Below are 14,439 nucleotides of genomic sequence, written 5' to 3' on the forward strand. Positions count from 1 at the left end.
GAACGCAGCGGCGGGGGACGCGTGCGTTTAGGTGCGAGGATGCTACCATCACGCAGAGCTTCTCGCCTTCTCAACAAAGTAAGTTCCGTAACTCGGTCGACGCTAGAATGAGCTCGAAGAAGGTAGCATGCGCTAGACATTGGCGAGCTGGAGATTGAGAGTGTAGCGCACAGGCGACGACAGAAAAATGAGGAAATTGACACGGCCTCGGGGCTTTGAGAGGAGATTCTCCACTGACTGGAACGGCGTCGATAATTGCAGCTGCGCCCGCGGCTCCACAATAATGTGTGCACCATCCACTCCGTCAGCAACGCCAGCTTCTCCATCGCCGCAGGAGCCTCCTCGGCCGCTCTGGATGACACGCCTTGTCCGATACGAAATTGACCGATAAATCGCGTATACCCGTCACATCAACTTGACGGCGAGGGAGCCATCTCGACCCAGAAGTGCTCACCATGCTGATTCTGGCAGCCTAGAGGCCCGCGCATCACGGCTAGGTTGTATCGCGGGAGGCGAGGGCCTACGCATTTGTATTTTCCACCGCAGCGCGCCGCCTCCCGCCCGCTCTGGGACCCGCTCCCATTCAAAATCAATGGGTCGGGCCACCGACTGCAAGCGCCACTGCAAAGCTAGAAACGGCTTCTCGATCACGATGGTGACCTGCGGGCGGTGGGTGCCGGCATGTCGTCCACCCGCACCGTGGAACTCCACCAACCTCCCGGGTCCCTAGCCAATCCCTAGCCCTGTCTCGTCGCAGGCTCGCCGTCGCTGGGGCGCTCTCGTCGCACACTGGATGGCCTATCTGTCGTTTCAAGAAGACCAGAAATAGGCTTGAGTGCGGCGTTGGAGGCTTCTGTCGAAGGGTGGGGTCGGTGTCAGTGTGCGAGGCGACGAGACAGGGACGCTTGATCGCGTAGTGGCGCGAACGCGACCGAGAGCGGACGAGACATGGCGCTTACCCCCACGCCATCCGCTCGTAGACAAATGCACGCCATTTTGGGAAAATTTGCCTGCGGGGCAATATAGAAATTACTAATGAATCAACGCCCTTTATTGTACAGCATGCTTGGTACGTCTACCTGGACACGTCGAGAAGCAACCTGACGCGTGCGGCCGATCAGAGGATGCAGTGCGGCGGTGGATAGCGATCTGCATATGGCTATTCCCCGCACAGATGCTGAGACCAGATGCTACCGAGACAACCTGGGAGCTGAACATGTGCCAGCCGCACACATCTAGTTCAACAGTTGCGGGGAACCATTCATCGCCTGCCACCACCGCCGCCACCCTCCTTCTCTTCTTCGCCTCCCGGGGCTATCACTGTTCGGAATGTCAGCGGTGAATATGCATTCTCCAGGATTCAGACTTACTGAGCGCGACTACGGCTACAGCAATATACATCCAGTATTTCTGCAGGAACGACTTCTCAGGAGGTGCCACAAACGGAGTGCCTTCAGGCGTTAACGGCGGTGGGACGCGCAGGCTCGGTCTGGAGTGGACGAGATTCAATCAGCACGTCGATTAATCAGGATAGCGACGACGGGAGCCATTTTCAAGGACCTCAAATGCTATATAGGAATAGATCTGGGGAACGATAGACGCAAGGGACGTACAGAGGTGGCAGCCTCGGTGACTTAAGCAAGATGGTCGTGTTCTGCGTATGGAACAGCTCGGGAGCGCTCTCGCTCTCGGGCGACGCCTCGCCTGGTGGTATTTTTGTATTGCTCTTTCTGTGGCTGCGCTTGTGCTTGGGGCACGAGCCGTCATGTGGGACAGGGCCGACGAAGTAGTCGACCGCGAAGGGTGTGCCATCCGAGTCTAGGTGAACGGTGATCTCCTCGGACGTGCTGTGGGGCAGGTAGCACTGTAACAGCAGAGTGCGGTGCACGAGGCGGGCGTGAGACCTAGGTGACGGGAGCTCGGGCGCCGCGCAGCCTGGGTGCGTCGGCGGGCGCACCCAGGCAGCCCGGCCCCTGTGAGGACACTTACGGCCTTGACGGACGAAATGTCCCATGTCGAGGGGTCTGCGCCCTCGCGCTCTAGTGCGACCTGGTAGAGCGCGCCAGGGGTGTGCTGAAGGGCGGTGGCAAATTGGGAGAGGTCGGCCTCGAGGCTCTGGGCGGGCGCGAGGCTGGCGCGGGCGGCATGGCGAGACCCGGTGACCGAGAGGACGGCACGGGGAACGAAGGGCGCGTCGGGGCTGGCGGGGTCGAGGAGGCGGTGGAAGAGGCGGGGCGACGCGTCTGCGAGCGCGGGCGGGAGGGCAGCGAGGAGGAGCCAGTGGACGAGCATGGCAAGACGTGTCGCGCCCAGCGTCACACGCCCGCGTCCCCTCCAGCGAATCACAGCCCGCTCCCCGCGCCACGCCGGCACCGCGGCACACGCCCCATTGGCTGCGCTGCAGTGCGGGAGAAGCGCGACGAAACGTCCGCATTGGGACTGGCATGACGTCCGGACGGCTCCCACCCCACCTGCCGCTTTGGGCGAGCCACTGAGCCGCGCCCCCGCCCGCGTGCCCTGGGCTCAGATCACCGCCCGATGGCAGAGAGCATGTCTGTTCTCGGTCTCCGCAGGCTGCCCCGCCTCGACACCCTGTCGCGCACGCTGCGGGCTCACTCCCACCCGCGCAGCCTCGGGGTGACTCTGCGCGTCGCAACACAGGCGAGAAGGCGGCCAATCAAGGGTCTGGAGGACAGCTGATTGGCCGGGGCGGAGCGGCTGCTCCCATTGGCCAGCAGGGAGTGCGAGCGCGGTCTGGACTGCTATTGGCCTGGTCTCGTCTTGCCCGTGTGTCCTACGGTCGAGACTCGACCAACCACCATAAATGTCCGCCCGCCAGCCAACCGCCTCCAACCCTCCGCACCCCCCATCTGCCCTCTTGCATCCCCGTCCAATCCCAGAACGCGCTTCTCCGTCCCCTCCAAGCACCACCAACCCCTCCTAGCACAATGGCCACCATGACCGAGCATGCTCTCCCCACTCCCCCTCACTCGCCCCGCGCACTCGAGCCTGTCCGCGGCGCCGTCGTCCTCCTCGACTCCTTGACCGCCTTCTACCAGCAGGAGCGGTACTGGATCCACCATACCCGCGCCGCCCTCGAGGTCGCCATTGCCAAGGGCTCCGACGCCCGTGCCATTACCTTCCCTGTCTCTTCACCCTCGGAGAGCTCCAGCGGCGCATCGAGCCCCGCCGCGTCTACCACTTCCACCATGGATGAGCCTTGCGCCACAGTCGCACTCCCGGCCATAAAGACGGAGCCAGACATGCTCCCGGACGCGATGTCCGCTCCCGACCGCAGTGCCGCCGCATTCGCGAAGCGCATCACGCGGTGGAATCGTCGCAAGAACATGATGAAGCTCAAGCTCGACGGCATCTCCTCGACCTCCCTGCGCCGACGCCGGCCGCACCGCGCGCCGGTGTCTGAGCCGGGTGCACGGCTGCTCGAAATGTTCAGCGAGCTCGTCGATTCGCGCATGGAGAGCTGCCAACGGGTCTCGCGCCTCGTCCGCGAGACGCACCGCCCGCAGCCCGAGTTCCTCTCCCTCGCCATGTGTTGAGCCCCTAGGACGGCACGGTAAGCACCCATGATCTGCGCAATGAAGTCACCACCGCTGATCAGCTTCTGTTCGCCTCAGTTATTGCTTCCTATGCGCTTCGTTTTGTCACCCACCACATATACCGTCCATTCCCGCACGCAGGATACCCACCGCCGAGGGAGAGCATCCCGAGGCACCGCGCGGCGTGGGGAGGCGGCGCGAAATCGGCAACATGCTTCCTGAGTCATCGACACACCCGAAAGAATGCCTTGCGACGCGGCCGACAGCCATACGGAGCTCCTTGTCGCGGTGCGGTGGCGGTCGAGGTGCACCCAGACAGGTCGCTCCGAGCCTCGGTCACGGTCTTGCGGACGGACTGGCCAATCAGCGTCGCGCATCCGCCAGAATTGTTGCTACGGACCGCGTCCGTTCAGATACGCCTGTAATGTGCATGCGCTAGAAGTCTCGGAGATTCCGCTGTGATATGTATTGTGTCGCTATTTGCATGCTATGAAATGGTTCCCTTTGCAGTCACCCGTGTTCGGAGTGAACCAGATGTGAGAAGCGTTTACCGGCAGCTTGGTGTGTAAGCGGTCACAAGGGAGGGCTGTGCCGCACGCCCCATAACAGGGCATCATCGTAGTGCGGAAGATGGAGGCGGTGAGCCTAGAGATGGACGAGACCACTAGAGACGGTACGAGACCCTCTGTAGAACGAAGAAGGCGGTGAGAGAGATGATGCCAACGGCACGAACGCGAGCCCGCACTCTGAAGAAGCCGCGACTGAGATACGCGAGGTGGCGACCAATGGGGGGCATCGCTCCCCAGTCCCGCCACAAGGCAAGCACGTGCAAATATTCACATTCGGCAGGCGCACGGCGATTGGCCAGGCGGTCCAAGCGCGTCGATTGGACAACCGAGTCTGCGTCCGTCGCAGGCTTCCCAGTGCAAGTTCTTGCGCTCGAGGTGCCCTACCGTCGCTAGATAGCTCACATCCTAACCGGTTGGTAGCCTGCGGATTGCTTTACTGAATCATGCTGACTACTATTTTCCATCCCGGCTCGTAGAGAAGATGAACTGCATCATAGCCCGCCGGCAGTGCAGATCAGTGTCTCCGATGAAGATGAACTTAGCATATGCAACAGACACCGGAATGAGTATTGGTCAGTAAATCTTATGTTGACTCGGGCGGTGTATGTGCTCGGTACATTTAGGCAATTTGCCTATCTAGCGTTCTCAATTGGGTGGCCGTATTAGAGGTTCCATTGGTCAACGGGGCCCAGCCCAAATGCTCAGTATTCAGTATTCAGTCCGGAAGCAGTGAAGCAGGAAGCTTGCCTCCATGCATCTGGTGTCTCTGGAAAGCGTTCTGCCAATGACGGGAGCTATCAAACATTGTAGGTTCATTGTCACGGCTGGGAAGGAGTAGCAGGGCTACTGATACAGTTCCGGTTTAGTCCGTTCGCTGGAGGGCGAATTGTCCGTTTTCAGTCGCGCGCCTTCCCGGGTTTAGACCGCTTTCCCAAGCGATGTATTGACCTCCACGTCCATCATGATTTCCCTCTTCGAAACATCCAGGAGGTCCTGGTCGAACTGTATCCTGCCTTTCTCGAAGCAGACCACGATCGCGGAGCCTCCGAACTCAAACATGCCGACCTCGTCGCCTTTCTTCACCTGCAAATTCAATCCCTTGTGCGTCAATAGTCTATGCTGAGGCGGAAGAACACGGGGAACTCACCTGTGACCCGGATGTCATGAACGACTCGTTGAACTTGACCGTACCGACCTCCTGGGCGCCGATCGCGACGAAGAGGACGGCGCCAAATTCGGGCGAGTCGACGCACACGGCGCAGCGCGCGTTCAGGCAGAGCACGTTGACGGCGCTCCTCAGGGCGACGGGGTCGACGCCGTAGTAGTCGCCGTCGATCTGCTTCCACCACCGGACGGTGCCGCTGACGGGACAATGGTAGCGGTGGTAGTCTGCGGCAGCGTTCAGTCGTGGCTCAATTGTCGAGTACCGGGAACTGACCTTGGGGGCTGAGCCGGTAGCTCGCGACGGCGCCGTCGTCCCATATCCGCGCCGCGACATTGTCGGTGATGAGGTTGCCGATGGTGAAGTCCTTCCCCTTGATCCACAGCCTCGTCGTCTCCGATACGGACTCGAAGCACACCACCCTCGCGTCCGCCGCGTTGACCGCCACGGTGTCGGCGCCCTCCGCCGCGATCGGCCTTGACCCGGGCTTGTGGCGCCGGATGAAGAAGTCCTGGAACGAGCGGTACGCGTGGATGTCGGAGGGCTCGAAGTCGTCCATGTTGATCCCGTACGTCTCGACGAACTGGCGGATCTGCGCCCTGGACTTGGGCGAGGACTCGGTGTCGCCCTCGTGCACGGCCTGCTCGTGCAGGTGCCACCGCATGAGGTGCGTGCGGTCGAGCCAGTCCGTGAGCGGGTTGAAAAGCGCGAGGAGCCTGAGCTTCTTGGTGAGCGGCTGCTGTTCGCGAATATGCTCTCCCGTCTACGATGGTAAGAGCTGTGAGCGGACGCTGCGGTTCTATGTGCGTGGTACGTGCTTTGCGGTTCACGGTCATCCACCCGACCTGCCCCTCCTGTAGGAGTTGAGCTGTTTGCAGCCCATAGTCGACGAGTGCATGTAGATAGCTTGTCATTTTCGTGGTGGCAGAAAATAGCAAGGTTCGTTTGTGCAGCTGCGTCAGCGAGGAATGTATGGAGGCCTACTCCGCATGCGGCTACGTCATCTTGGAGGCGGGCACACGAGGCGTACACTGTATGGGCCCGTGGAAGGAGAAGTGTTTGTGCACATACCCAACCTACTGAGAGAAGGGACCTGACGAGGCTGTGCTAATACGGATGCCATGCCATGTTGTATTTGTAGATCAGTGACTGAAAGAAGCCGGAGACCCGGGCGTTTGAGAGAGGCGTGGCGAGAGCCAATCAAGGGAGCGGCTGGGGGATGAGGCTGCTTACGCAAAGAGGCTGCGATTGGCCACGGAGAGGCGCCGGCGTTATCTCAGCGCGCGCCATCACCCGCACCTCTGCAGTAACAACATCCTACTGACCAGTCCAGCTTACCCCCTCCCTCTCCGCTAGTTCCCACTCTCTCTACTCCTCTCCGGCGAGGTACATGCCTGCCCACTATGCGCCCCTCCCCAACCCCCACGCAGACCCGGACGCAGACCATGAGCTAGAGGCTGCCTTCGACGACTCCGACGACGAGGAAGAACAAGGCGCCCCTGGACGCATACGCAACGGCTACCTCGAGCTCGCCCACGAGGAGCCCGCCGCCTCGTTGTCCGAGACAGTCGCCCCCGAGCCAGCCTCAGGGACGTACAACTTCGAGAGCACCGATTTCGACTGGGTCCGCCCGCCCCCAGGTTCCCCGCCAAGCCCCACGCGCGCAATATCTAACGACTACGGCAACTCGAATGGCGTCGTGCCGGTGCTGACAGATGTGGAAAGGACGAGGAGAGGGTGGTTCAGGCAAACCGCCGCCGCAGTGTTGCCCAATCACTATGTCCAGCGGTTCGGTCTCTCTCAAGAGGTCCCCAGAACACCTGTGGGCGGCGGGACGGGCAATGACGGCGTCTTCGCCAATGTGGTCGCTAAACCGTCTCGTTCGGTGGTGATCCAGGAAGGTATGTGGCATAACATCTATCTGCCATTGCGTTGTGGTGCGGTATGTTCCGAGTGTCCCTTCTATCATCAACCTGTCGGTGTAGGTTTGCGTACCGCTTTTGGCTCCCATACACTGCACATTCCACCTCGCTGCTGTCTGGGATGAGCCGCAGCATCATGGCTTGACAAGGTTACGAAGGCTACCTATTCACCCCGTGTCGCTGGTCTCTGTTGAGGTCCCATATGCACTATGAAGCTGGGCCTCGTACATAGGTCCGCTCTGCAGTGCGTGGGAGCGAACACCACGGCCATGCCACACCAAAATGCAGGCTGAAAGATATCATTGTGAAGGTACTGATCTATATGCGTAGGTGACGAGACGTATCTGGTGCCTGAGGACGCGCAAAAGGACGCACCGCCATCCTACGCCGTCGCCCAGCAAGACGTCGTACCACCATACTGGGAAACGACCATTCACGCCCCCTCCGCCTCGAACGAGCCCGGTGAGGTCGTCATCGACGGCCTGCCCACAGGCTCGCTCTTCTCCTTCCTCTGGAACATGCTCGTCAGCGTGTCCTTCCAGTTCGTCGGCTTCATGCTCACGTACCTCCTGCACACGACCCATGCCGCGAAGCTCGGCTCGCGTGCAGGCTTCGGAATCACGCTCATTCAGTACGGCTTCGCCATGCGCCGGGACAGCCAGGAGGCTGGCTATGGGCAGACCACGCAGGAGGCGTGGAATAGACCACACTTTTCCACCCCGGAGGAGGCTGACGATTATTACAAGAGCTTGAACGCCACAGCGCCGACGACGACGGAGCCGCCGAACGCTGATGGAAGCAACCCCTTCTTCCTCGGGGACGCTGCCGCGGAGTGGATCTCGTTCCTGCTCATGACCATCGGTATGTCATGGCTAGAATCACCCATTGCAGCTGCTTACCAGTCTGTAGGCTGGTTCGTCCTCCTTACCTCTCTACTCGGCTTCTGGCGCGTCAAACGCTGGGAGCGTGGTATCCTCAGTTCGCAGCAGGAGAGCCCCTCTCAGAGGCACGTCAACGGGCCCGCCAACGGCACGCTCATCCACTCGCTCGAGCGCGCCCTGGGCATCAACGGGCTCGCAGATGGCTCGCTCATCCGCACAGGATTCGGGCTCGAGCGGCCGGGTGCGCGAGAGGGCGATCTCGAGGCGGAGATCGCCATTGAGCGCATCGTGGGCCCGTTGGGGGACCCGGAGGAGCGGCGCGCGCACCTTGCGGAGCGCAACGAGTACCAGCTCCCGCTGACGGACGATCCGGAGCAGAACGCGCGCGTCGCACAGGCGATGGCGGAGCAGGCACGGCTGCATCATAACCTGCGCCAGGCGGGGCTTATTTAGGCGTAACGGACGCTGCGTATTCCTATCCTTATCTGTCACGGTTCTGCGGGCACTTGTACGAGGCGGCGTTGTTGCGTTCTATTCTACTATACCTACAGTCCAGGTCAGGCGGCGTGCGGTGCGGTGGGCACACGCAGCGTTCATCTTTTGTCGGACCCACACAGGTTTTGTTGCTGCATGTAATAGTAACTACATATACTGTACATACTGTTCGCTTCTCTTCAAATTCGTCCTTGCTGCTGTCCTTCCAGTGACTGCAGTGGGCGTTCGCCGAGCAACTGCGTGCTCCATTCATTCCTTAGTCTTCGCTTCACTTTGTAACCATACGTGGAATGTGATAGTATAATCGTCGAGCACGTTGGGTTGTACATCTGTTGAGTACACTGCGACTTTCTTCGAAGCGTTCTACACTACCGGCAGCTTCTGAGCCCCCTTTCATCAGCCCTGTTCAGTCCGAGTTCGTCCAGATGGCCTGCATCTCCCGCTTGAACGGCTCGAGCGTGAACTCGACGGCCGAGCACGGGAAGGGGATCTCGAAGTTCTCGAGCACGGTCGGGTGCAGGATGCCGAGGACGCCGATCTCCTGGTCGTCCGGCGAGCCGACCACAGACTTGATGCTGCTCTTCAGGGCTGACAGCGCACTGGTGTGTCTTTCCTTCGGAGGAGCGCGGTAATAGATCGTGGCAGCACGTCCAGGGAAGAACGTCGGGTCTGCTCGGGCAACGGTCAGCGGAGGCTCCGGAGCATGAGATGCCGAGGGCCGTACCTTGCCTCTCCTTGATGTAGTACCCCGTCTCTGCCTTCGTGTCCGTGCTCGCGATCCGTGGGACCTCGAGCATCTGCATGGCCCTATCGAGCAGCCCGTGGATGACCTCGAACCCGGCGGTCTTGTTGCACCAGAGCGCCGCGGCGTGGCGGACGTTGCGCGCCTGGCGCTCGCGCGTCTTGTCCTTGAAGACGACGTCGGCGGTCTCGAAGACCTTGATCGGGAGTGGGTGCGAGCGGTTCTCGCGGATCGTCTTGAGGAGGCCCTGCAGGAGCGACGTGCGCACGACCTGGAACTCGAGCGTCTTCGGGTTCGCGATGCGCACGGCCTGCGTGCCGTCGTCTTTGCGGTTGAGCCAGTCGAAGTTCTCTTCGTGTGAGCACTGGCGCAGGCAGGTATGGTCAGCGAGGGATGGGAGAGACTCGATGCGTGAAGTGTCATACCAGGATGAGAGGTAGGGCCTCAGCCCAACCGGCGAGCGCCCACTCGATGCGGACGATGTCGCTGAGCTTGCTGATCGCCAGCGGCTGCGCCACCGTGCTCGTCGCAGGGAAAGTATCTGGCAGCTTGTTGAAGCCGTATGCGATGGCAGCGTCCTCCATGATGTCGCACTCATGCAGAATGTCCGGCCGTGTGGGCGGGATCTGCACGATGATCTCATCCGAGTTCGCCGTTGAGAGCGTCGCAGAGAGGGTCATGCGCTCGAGGAGCTCCGCTACCTCCTTCGCGTTTAGGTTGAGACCGGTACATGAGTTGATATATGAGGCGTGAGCAGTTGCTGGGCGGTAAGTGAGGTCAGGAGTAATGCGAGTGGTGCCATCAGGGTAGACGACTTTGCACGGTTCAATGCTGGAGAGGCGGTATTAGAGATATTCACTGCAGAGCACGTATTGCAGACGCACGCGAAAGGCACAGAGCAGTATTCTGAGAACATCGTCGTGATGATGTTCGCGACGATCGCCAGCTTCGTCTCGTCCGTCGCCGTGATGTCGATGAAGATGTTGCGCGTGTTCAGGGTGATCTTGCTATGCTCCGAGTTGATGATGGGAGGCATAGAGAGCACGGTGTCGGTTGTGTCGTAGATGATTGGGTAGACAGGTGAGTCCCGTATGATAGGCAAGTATCGTGATAGGTGCTTTTCTGACTAGAGACAACAGAGCCTCAGCGCATGCACCAGATTCACATGCGTTGCACACACCTCATAGACAGTCATTAGCTCTTCTGCGGTGAAGGCTTGTTCCTTATTCAGAGGCACGAACTTGATATCCTTCGGTGACCGTGCCTCATATCTGAACGGTGGCTTCAGCGTGTCCAGGTCGTGCGTACCGATCGCAACGAATTGACGTCTCCTGCACAGGTTCTGGTGCAGTTTGTCCTGCAAGTCATGAAGGAGTCGTAGGATAGTTGAGTGAAGTTGACGTTGCGCAGGACTGCACAGGCAAAGTATGGTCGGATTTGCTTCGTCTGCAGGGCCTTAGACTAGCGCAAGGCATGTAAAACTGTATAACGCACCTCAGGAGCGACAGTGACCGTCAACAGATCTGACTCCCCTCCTGGAGGGTAAGTCAGCTTGTATTGTGGTGCCTTGTCCAGCGCAAGGAATATCCGCAAGGCGCGGGCGATTCCTTCGATGCATAGGAGATCGTATCTTGTCCGGACGAGTCTCATTCTCCGTGAACATTGAAGGCTGTGAACGAACTCACCTGTTTGCTGGGATCTCAATTTTGAGTTGCTATCAACGATGTAAGCTCCAACTTCAATAGACCTATTCATCATTCCCACTTACGGGACGCTCTGCGGGCAGTCCTTTCTTCCTCGCCGCCTCTACTTCTTCAGTCGTCTGCAATTGCTTCTGTTAGTTCACAATTACCAAATCGTATCGGCCAGCTCACATCCTCATCCAACTCAAGACCAAACTCGAACAGGAGTTGTCGAAATCATCGGCAGCTGTGCGGAAGATTGAAGTCTGGAAGAGATCGTACGAGACTTGCACTCACAGTACTCCCTTCCCAGCCTCTTCCATAGATCTTCCTTATCGACAGCGACGGTAGGCATGACGTCTCGCAGTCAGACTTCCAAGGAGGTGCTCGCTGTTGTACAATGCCGAATCTACCAGGCGTGTTCAGCACCGAAATCAGCCAGAGTCGTCGAGTCCTGGTCGAGTCAATGCAAGCTTGCTTGAAGCTTTCTCGGAGATGGATGCTAAGATCTAGATCGCGATCACCCCGATCTACGTACACCGGCACATGCCGCGCTAAACATCCTCGACTCGGAGTCGCAGGGCACAAGTGCTTTCCAAGCACCTGGTCGCCAAATTTCACAGCCTCAGACACAACATGTAGATACCATACAGGGGAGTGATTCGTATAGTGTACAGCAAGTTCCGTGACGAGTCTGGTGAGGGTGACACGGTACACCGCATGAAGACGGCCCTGTGAGCCTGGAGTAGCACAGTATGTCGCTGTCTGTATGCAGCCTCCCAATAGTATATTATTTGCGGTAGAACTGTGGGCAGAGTCACGTTAGTCAAACCAACGAAGATCAACGTAGAATGCAGACGTACGTTGCGCCGGAAGTTGAACCAAAGTGATAGACACCCTCTGTCAAAGCTACTACGGAAGCCACTGCGACGAAGTCTCAGCGATCTTTTCAGACAGTTCAGACGGGGATGCTCACCGTTTATGCGAGAACTCCCATTCACGGTTGACTATTCGGAACGCAATGTCTTCGTACGGCGGGCCAGCGCTGAAGTGCAGTAGCACCGTCTCGTCGTTGCCTGGCTCCTTGACAATCTTGTATGTCGGGGCTTTCGATTTGTCAATGAGATCGGGATAGAAGATGTTGAACTACAGGTAGACAATGAGTTTGTGACACAATGCTTGCAGAACCCGGAACATACCTTGTATCCCTGCACAACCTTGGGAGGAGGGTTGTCCGTGCTGCAAACGAGGTAAGGATCATATTAACACATATGGGAGGATGCACTTACTCGTAGTGTGTCTGATTGTACTTGTTCCACTCGTACCCAGTGTGGACACGATTGAAGTAGCGAGGTTTCCGGGGTCGGTACTTGTCCTCCCAGTTATAGGATGTCGGATGAGTGATGTTTTCCTCGACGTTGAAAAGCTCCTCCTCCTCATCTAACTCCCTTTCAGCCTCCGCGCGATATAGCGCTTCAGAAGCCAAGTCAGCTCCGCTGCTTGTGGGCTCAACGGTTTCCACCTCTACAGGCGCCTGAGCAGTCTTTGGGACGAATCTTGATCCAGCGACTGAACGTCTTTGTTCCATCTATGCCAGCCTTGAGTGTGATGTACGCACGGTGCGATGTTATTTACTCACCAATGCGCGCAGATCCTCTTTCGCAGTCACGATGTCGATTTGACGCTCCTCATAAGACAACTTCCGGATGTCGACAGGCGGGGGGCTCATGGACCTGTCATAATCCTCGACGTCTTCGGTTGCCTCAGCCTCCTGTTGCGCGGTAGTGACAACAGGGACCACGTTGCGGCCGTCGCCCCTCGAAGCAGACTTTGCGACGCCGGCAAGAAGCTCTTCCTGGGCTTGTAATGCTTCGTCCCTCTGCCGCTTACGGAGTTGTTCGAGCCTATTGCGGACCACTACCTCATGAAGAGCCTTCAACTTGGCCTACACAGACGTCGAGTGAATAACAAATATAGCCATTTCTTGTGAGCCTTACCTTGGCCTTCCAGACTAGTAGTTTCTTCAACAAGCTTTCCCAGTAGTCGGTATCGATGGGCTCCCCGCTTGCCAATTTCGCCTGCACCTGTTTCTGGAGAACTACGAGGTGCTCATAGGACTTGCCCTTTAGAAGCGCTGTGATGTCTACTTCGACTGCGGCTGCGGCTTCCACTCCAAGACGTCTAGATGCCTTGATACGGTCCAGTTGATCCTTGCACACAACCATCATGTTCTGTAAGAGTCGTCAGTAAGGAGACTCATAGCTATTACAATGCATGCACATACCGTCCAGAATTCGAGGTTGACCTCAGACTGTTCGAGCCTTAGGTATTTCTCAATATCCTCATGCAACTCTTCCACTTGCTCCGGCGTAAGGCTCTAATGGGTGTGTGAGCAAAGAAGCACTGCATATCACGAACTAAGAACGACTCACATCGAAGATGTTGTAAGGCTCATCTAAGTCAATTTCCAAACCATCATCTTCCTCTTCCCTCCCCCTTCCCCATCTTCATCGTCTTCCTGCGGAGGGTTGACGTAACGAAGATTGAGCGCGAGGAAGTCGATAGCCTTTGCCCTCTTCTCTTTGATGCGGATGGCAGCCCTCCTGCGCTCTTGCTCGAGCTGGAAATCCTCCTCTTTGGACAGCCAGTCTGCCATCTGCACTGTCTCCGCCAACCTATGCATCCTCACCTCTTCCTCTTCTCGCAGCTGTTGCTCTGCCTCACGTTCCGCTCGCCTGCGGTTCAGCCTCTCCAGTTCCTCCTTCGCCTCTTGTCGCCGAAGCGCATCTCTCCTCTGCGATTCTTCGAGGTGAGACCCTGCTTCCGCTCTTTCTCGTTCTTCTTGTGCCAACGGAACTGCTGCCCGAGGTTGACATCGTGGAACGGATTGTCTGTAGCGCTGTATACGCTCAGCTCGGCAACCTGTCGCGCCTCTTCCTCCTCCCGGGCACGCTTCTTCTCCGCTTTCCGTGCCTTCCTATCTGCGGATTTGTCGCGCTTGCGCCTGAACAACAAATGATCAATGGCCATGTAACAGATTGCGTGACGGTAGACATACTTCTTCTTGTCCCGTTCTTCGCTGCGACTCCTGTCTCTCCCCGCTTAGAGCGATCATGGTCGGTGTCAGGAGTGCGACTTCTCGTCCGACGAGACCTCCGCCTGTCTTCCGCGTCTTCCTCGTGGTGCGGACGTTTGCGATCCCGTCTGTCCAAGTCTTTGTCTCGAGATCTGTCGCCGTAACGGTCCCGTTCACGGTCTCGGTCTCGCTCCCGAGGAGATACTGAGCGTGAATTGCGTCTCGGCATGTTACTGTTTGAGCAGCAAGAGCGCAAGAGCGTGCCTACTCACACTCAAGTGTCGAAGCAGATGGTGGTGGTGATGGTGGTGGCGGCGAAGAGGCTCGGCCAGGTCGCGGGCGACGTGCTATGC

General features: G+C 58.4%; 6 protein-coding genes across 6 annotated transcripts; 2 read left to right on the forward strand and 4 right to left on the reverse strand.

Annotated features, from left to right (window-relative positions):
• Positions 1 to 994: 994 nt before the first annotated feature.
• On the reverse strand, positions 995 to 2,402 carry B0H18DRAFT_967941 (uncharacterized protein). Its single transcript, XM_048043457.1, has 4 exons — positions 1,990 to 2,402; positions 1,614 to 1,864; positions 1,371 to 1,489; positions 995 to 1,320 (listed from the first exon to the last, which is right to left on the reverse strand). The coding sequence occupies exons 1-4, from the start codon at positions 2,290 to 2,292 to the stop codon at positions 1,262 to 1,264; spliced, it is 732 nt and encodes a 243-aa protein (XP_047901423.1). The 5' UTR covers positions 2,293 to 2,402; the 3' UTR covers positions 995 to 1,261.
• Positions 2,403 to 2,795: 393 nt separating this feature from the next.
• B0H18DRAFT_20420 (uncharacterized protein) lies at positions 2,796 to 3,594 on the forward strand. Its single transcript, XM_048037107.1, has one exon. The coding sequence runs from the start codon at positions 2,949 to 2,951 to the stop codon at positions 3,555 to 3,557; it is 609 nt and encodes a 202-aa protein (XP_047901424.1). The 5' UTR covers positions 2,796 to 2,948; the 3' UTR covers positions 3,558 to 3,594.
• Positions 3,595 to 5,044: 1,450 nt separating this feature from the next.
• On the reverse strand, positions 5,045 to 6,202 carry B0H18DRAFT_1081204 (putative phosphatidylserine decarboxylase; the record flags this gene model as incomplete). Its single annotated transcript, XM_048031354.1, has 4 exons — positions 5,045 to 5,209; positions 5,274 to 5,515; positions 5,565 to 6,051; positions 6,107 to 6,202. 4 exons carry the CDS (start codon positions 6,200 to 6,202, stop codon positions 5,045 to 5,047), a joined length of 990 nt encoding a protein of 329 aa, XP_047901425.1.
• A 373-nt stretch (positions 6,203 to 6,575) lies between these two features.
• B0H18DRAFT_967953 (uncharacterized protein) lies at positions 6,576 to 8,905 on the forward strand. Its single transcript, XM_048043458.1, has 3 exons — positions 6,576 to 7,189; positions 7,541 to 8,071; positions 8,120 to 8,905. Exons 1-3 carry the CDS (start codon positions 6,679 to 6,681, stop codon positions 8,542 to 8,544), a joined length of 1,467 nt encoding a protein of 488 aa, XP_047901426.1. The 5' UTR covers positions 6,576 to 6,678; the 3' UTR covers positions 8,545 to 8,905.
• An 87-nt stretch (positions 8,906 to 8,992) lies between these two features.
• On the reverse strand, positions 8,993 to 11,365 carry B0H18DRAFT_1081206 (phenylalanyl-tRNA synthetase; the record flags this gene model as incomplete). The annotated part of the gene is made up of 11 exons (XM_048031355.1): positions 8,993 to 9,255; positions 9,311 to 9,692; positions 9,754 to 10,159; positions 10,213 to 10,454; positions 10,509 to 10,685; positions 10,730 to 10,774; positions 10,823 to 10,958; positions 11,014 to 11,042; positions 11,097 to 11,150; positions 11,203 to 11,226; positions 11,351 to 11,365. 11 exons carry the CDS (start codon positions 11,363 to 11,365, stop codon positions 8,993 to 8,995), a joined length of 1,773 nt encoding a protein of 590 aa, XP_047901427.1.
• Positions 11,366 to 11,635: 270 nt separating this feature from the next.
• On the reverse strand, positions 11,636 to 14,411 carry B0H18DRAFT_967959 (mid region of cactin-domain-containing protein). The gene is made up of 12 exons (XM_048043459.1): positions 14,065 to 14,411; positions 13,863 to 14,014; positions 13,484 to 13,827; positions 13,443 to 13,460; positions 13,295 to 13,387; positions 13,008 to 13,241; positions 12,650 to 12,955; positions 12,300 to 12,598; positions 12,210 to 12,249; positions 11,987 to 12,156; positions 11,874 to 11,934; positions 11,636 to 11,815 (listed from the first exon to the last, which is right to left on the reverse strand). The coding sequence occupies exons 1-12, from the start codon at positions 14,313 to 14,315 to the stop codon at positions 11,801 to 11,803; spliced, it is 1,983 nt and encodes a 660-aa protein (XP_047901428.1). The 5' UTR covers positions 14,316 to 14,411; the 3' UTR covers positions 11,636 to 11,800.
• Positions 14,412 to 14,439: the final 28 nt, after the last annotated feature.

Source organism: Fomitopsis serialis (genome assembly GCF_022376445.1).
Source record: "Fomitopsis serialis strain Sig1Antser10 chromosome Unknown B0H18scaffold_1, whole genome shotgun sequence".
Taxonomy (NCBI): Eukaryota; Fungi; Basidiomycota; class Agaricomycetes; order Polyporales; family Fomitopsidaceae; genus Fomitopsis; species Fomitopsis serialis.

What these genes read in the sequence shown, in the direction of transcription:
- B0H18DRAFT_967941 (XM_048043457.1), bottom strand. Translation starts at nt 2,292, where the DNA reads ATGCTCGTCCACTGGCTCCTCCTCGCTGCCCTCCCGCCCGCGCTCGCA. An exon ending in TCACCGAGGCTGCCACCTCT is followed by an intron (nt 1,490 to 1,613) that starts GTACGTCCCTTG and finishes CGTCCACTCCAG; the next exon opens with ACCGAGCCTGCGCGTCCCAC. An exon ending in TGTAGCCGTAGTCGCGCTCA is followed by an intron (nt 1,321 to 1,370) that starts GTAAGTCTGAAT and finishes CATTCCGAACAG; the next exon opens with TGATAGCCCCGGGAGGCGAA.
- B0H18DRAFT_20420 (XM_048037107.1), top strand. Translation starts at nt 2,949, where the DNA reads ATGGCCACCATGACCGAGCATGCTCTCCCCACTCCCCCTCACTCGCCC.
- B0H18DRAFT_967953 (XM_048043458.1), top strand. Translation starts at nt 6,679, where the DNA reads ATGCCTGCCCACTATGCGCCCCTCCCCAACCCCCACGCAGACCCGGAC. An exon ending in TTCGGTGGTGATCCAGGAAG is followed by an intron (nt 7,190 to 7,540) that starts GTATGTGGCATA and finishes CTATATGCGTAG; the next exon opens with GTGACGAGACGTATCTGGTG. An exon ending in GTTCCTGCTCATGACCATCG is followed by an intron (nt 8,072 to 8,119) that starts GTATGTCATGGC and finishes ACCAGTCTGTAG; the next exon opens with GCTGGTTCGTCCTCCTTACC.
- B0H18DRAFT_967959 (XM_048043459.1), bottom strand. Translation starts at nt 14,315, where the DNA reads ATGCCGAGACGCAATTCACGCTCAGTATCTCCTCGGGAGCGAGACCGA. An exon ending in TCAACCTCGAATTCTGGACG is followed by an intron (nt 13,242 to 13,294) that starts GTATGTGCATGC and finishes CGACTCTTACAG; the next exon opens with AACATGATGGTTGTGTGCAA. An exon ending in TGGGAGTTCTCGCATAAACG is followed by an intron (nt 11,935 to 11,986) that starts GTGAGCATCCCC and finishes ACTTCGTCGCAG; the next exon opens with TGGCTTCCGTAGTAGCTTTG.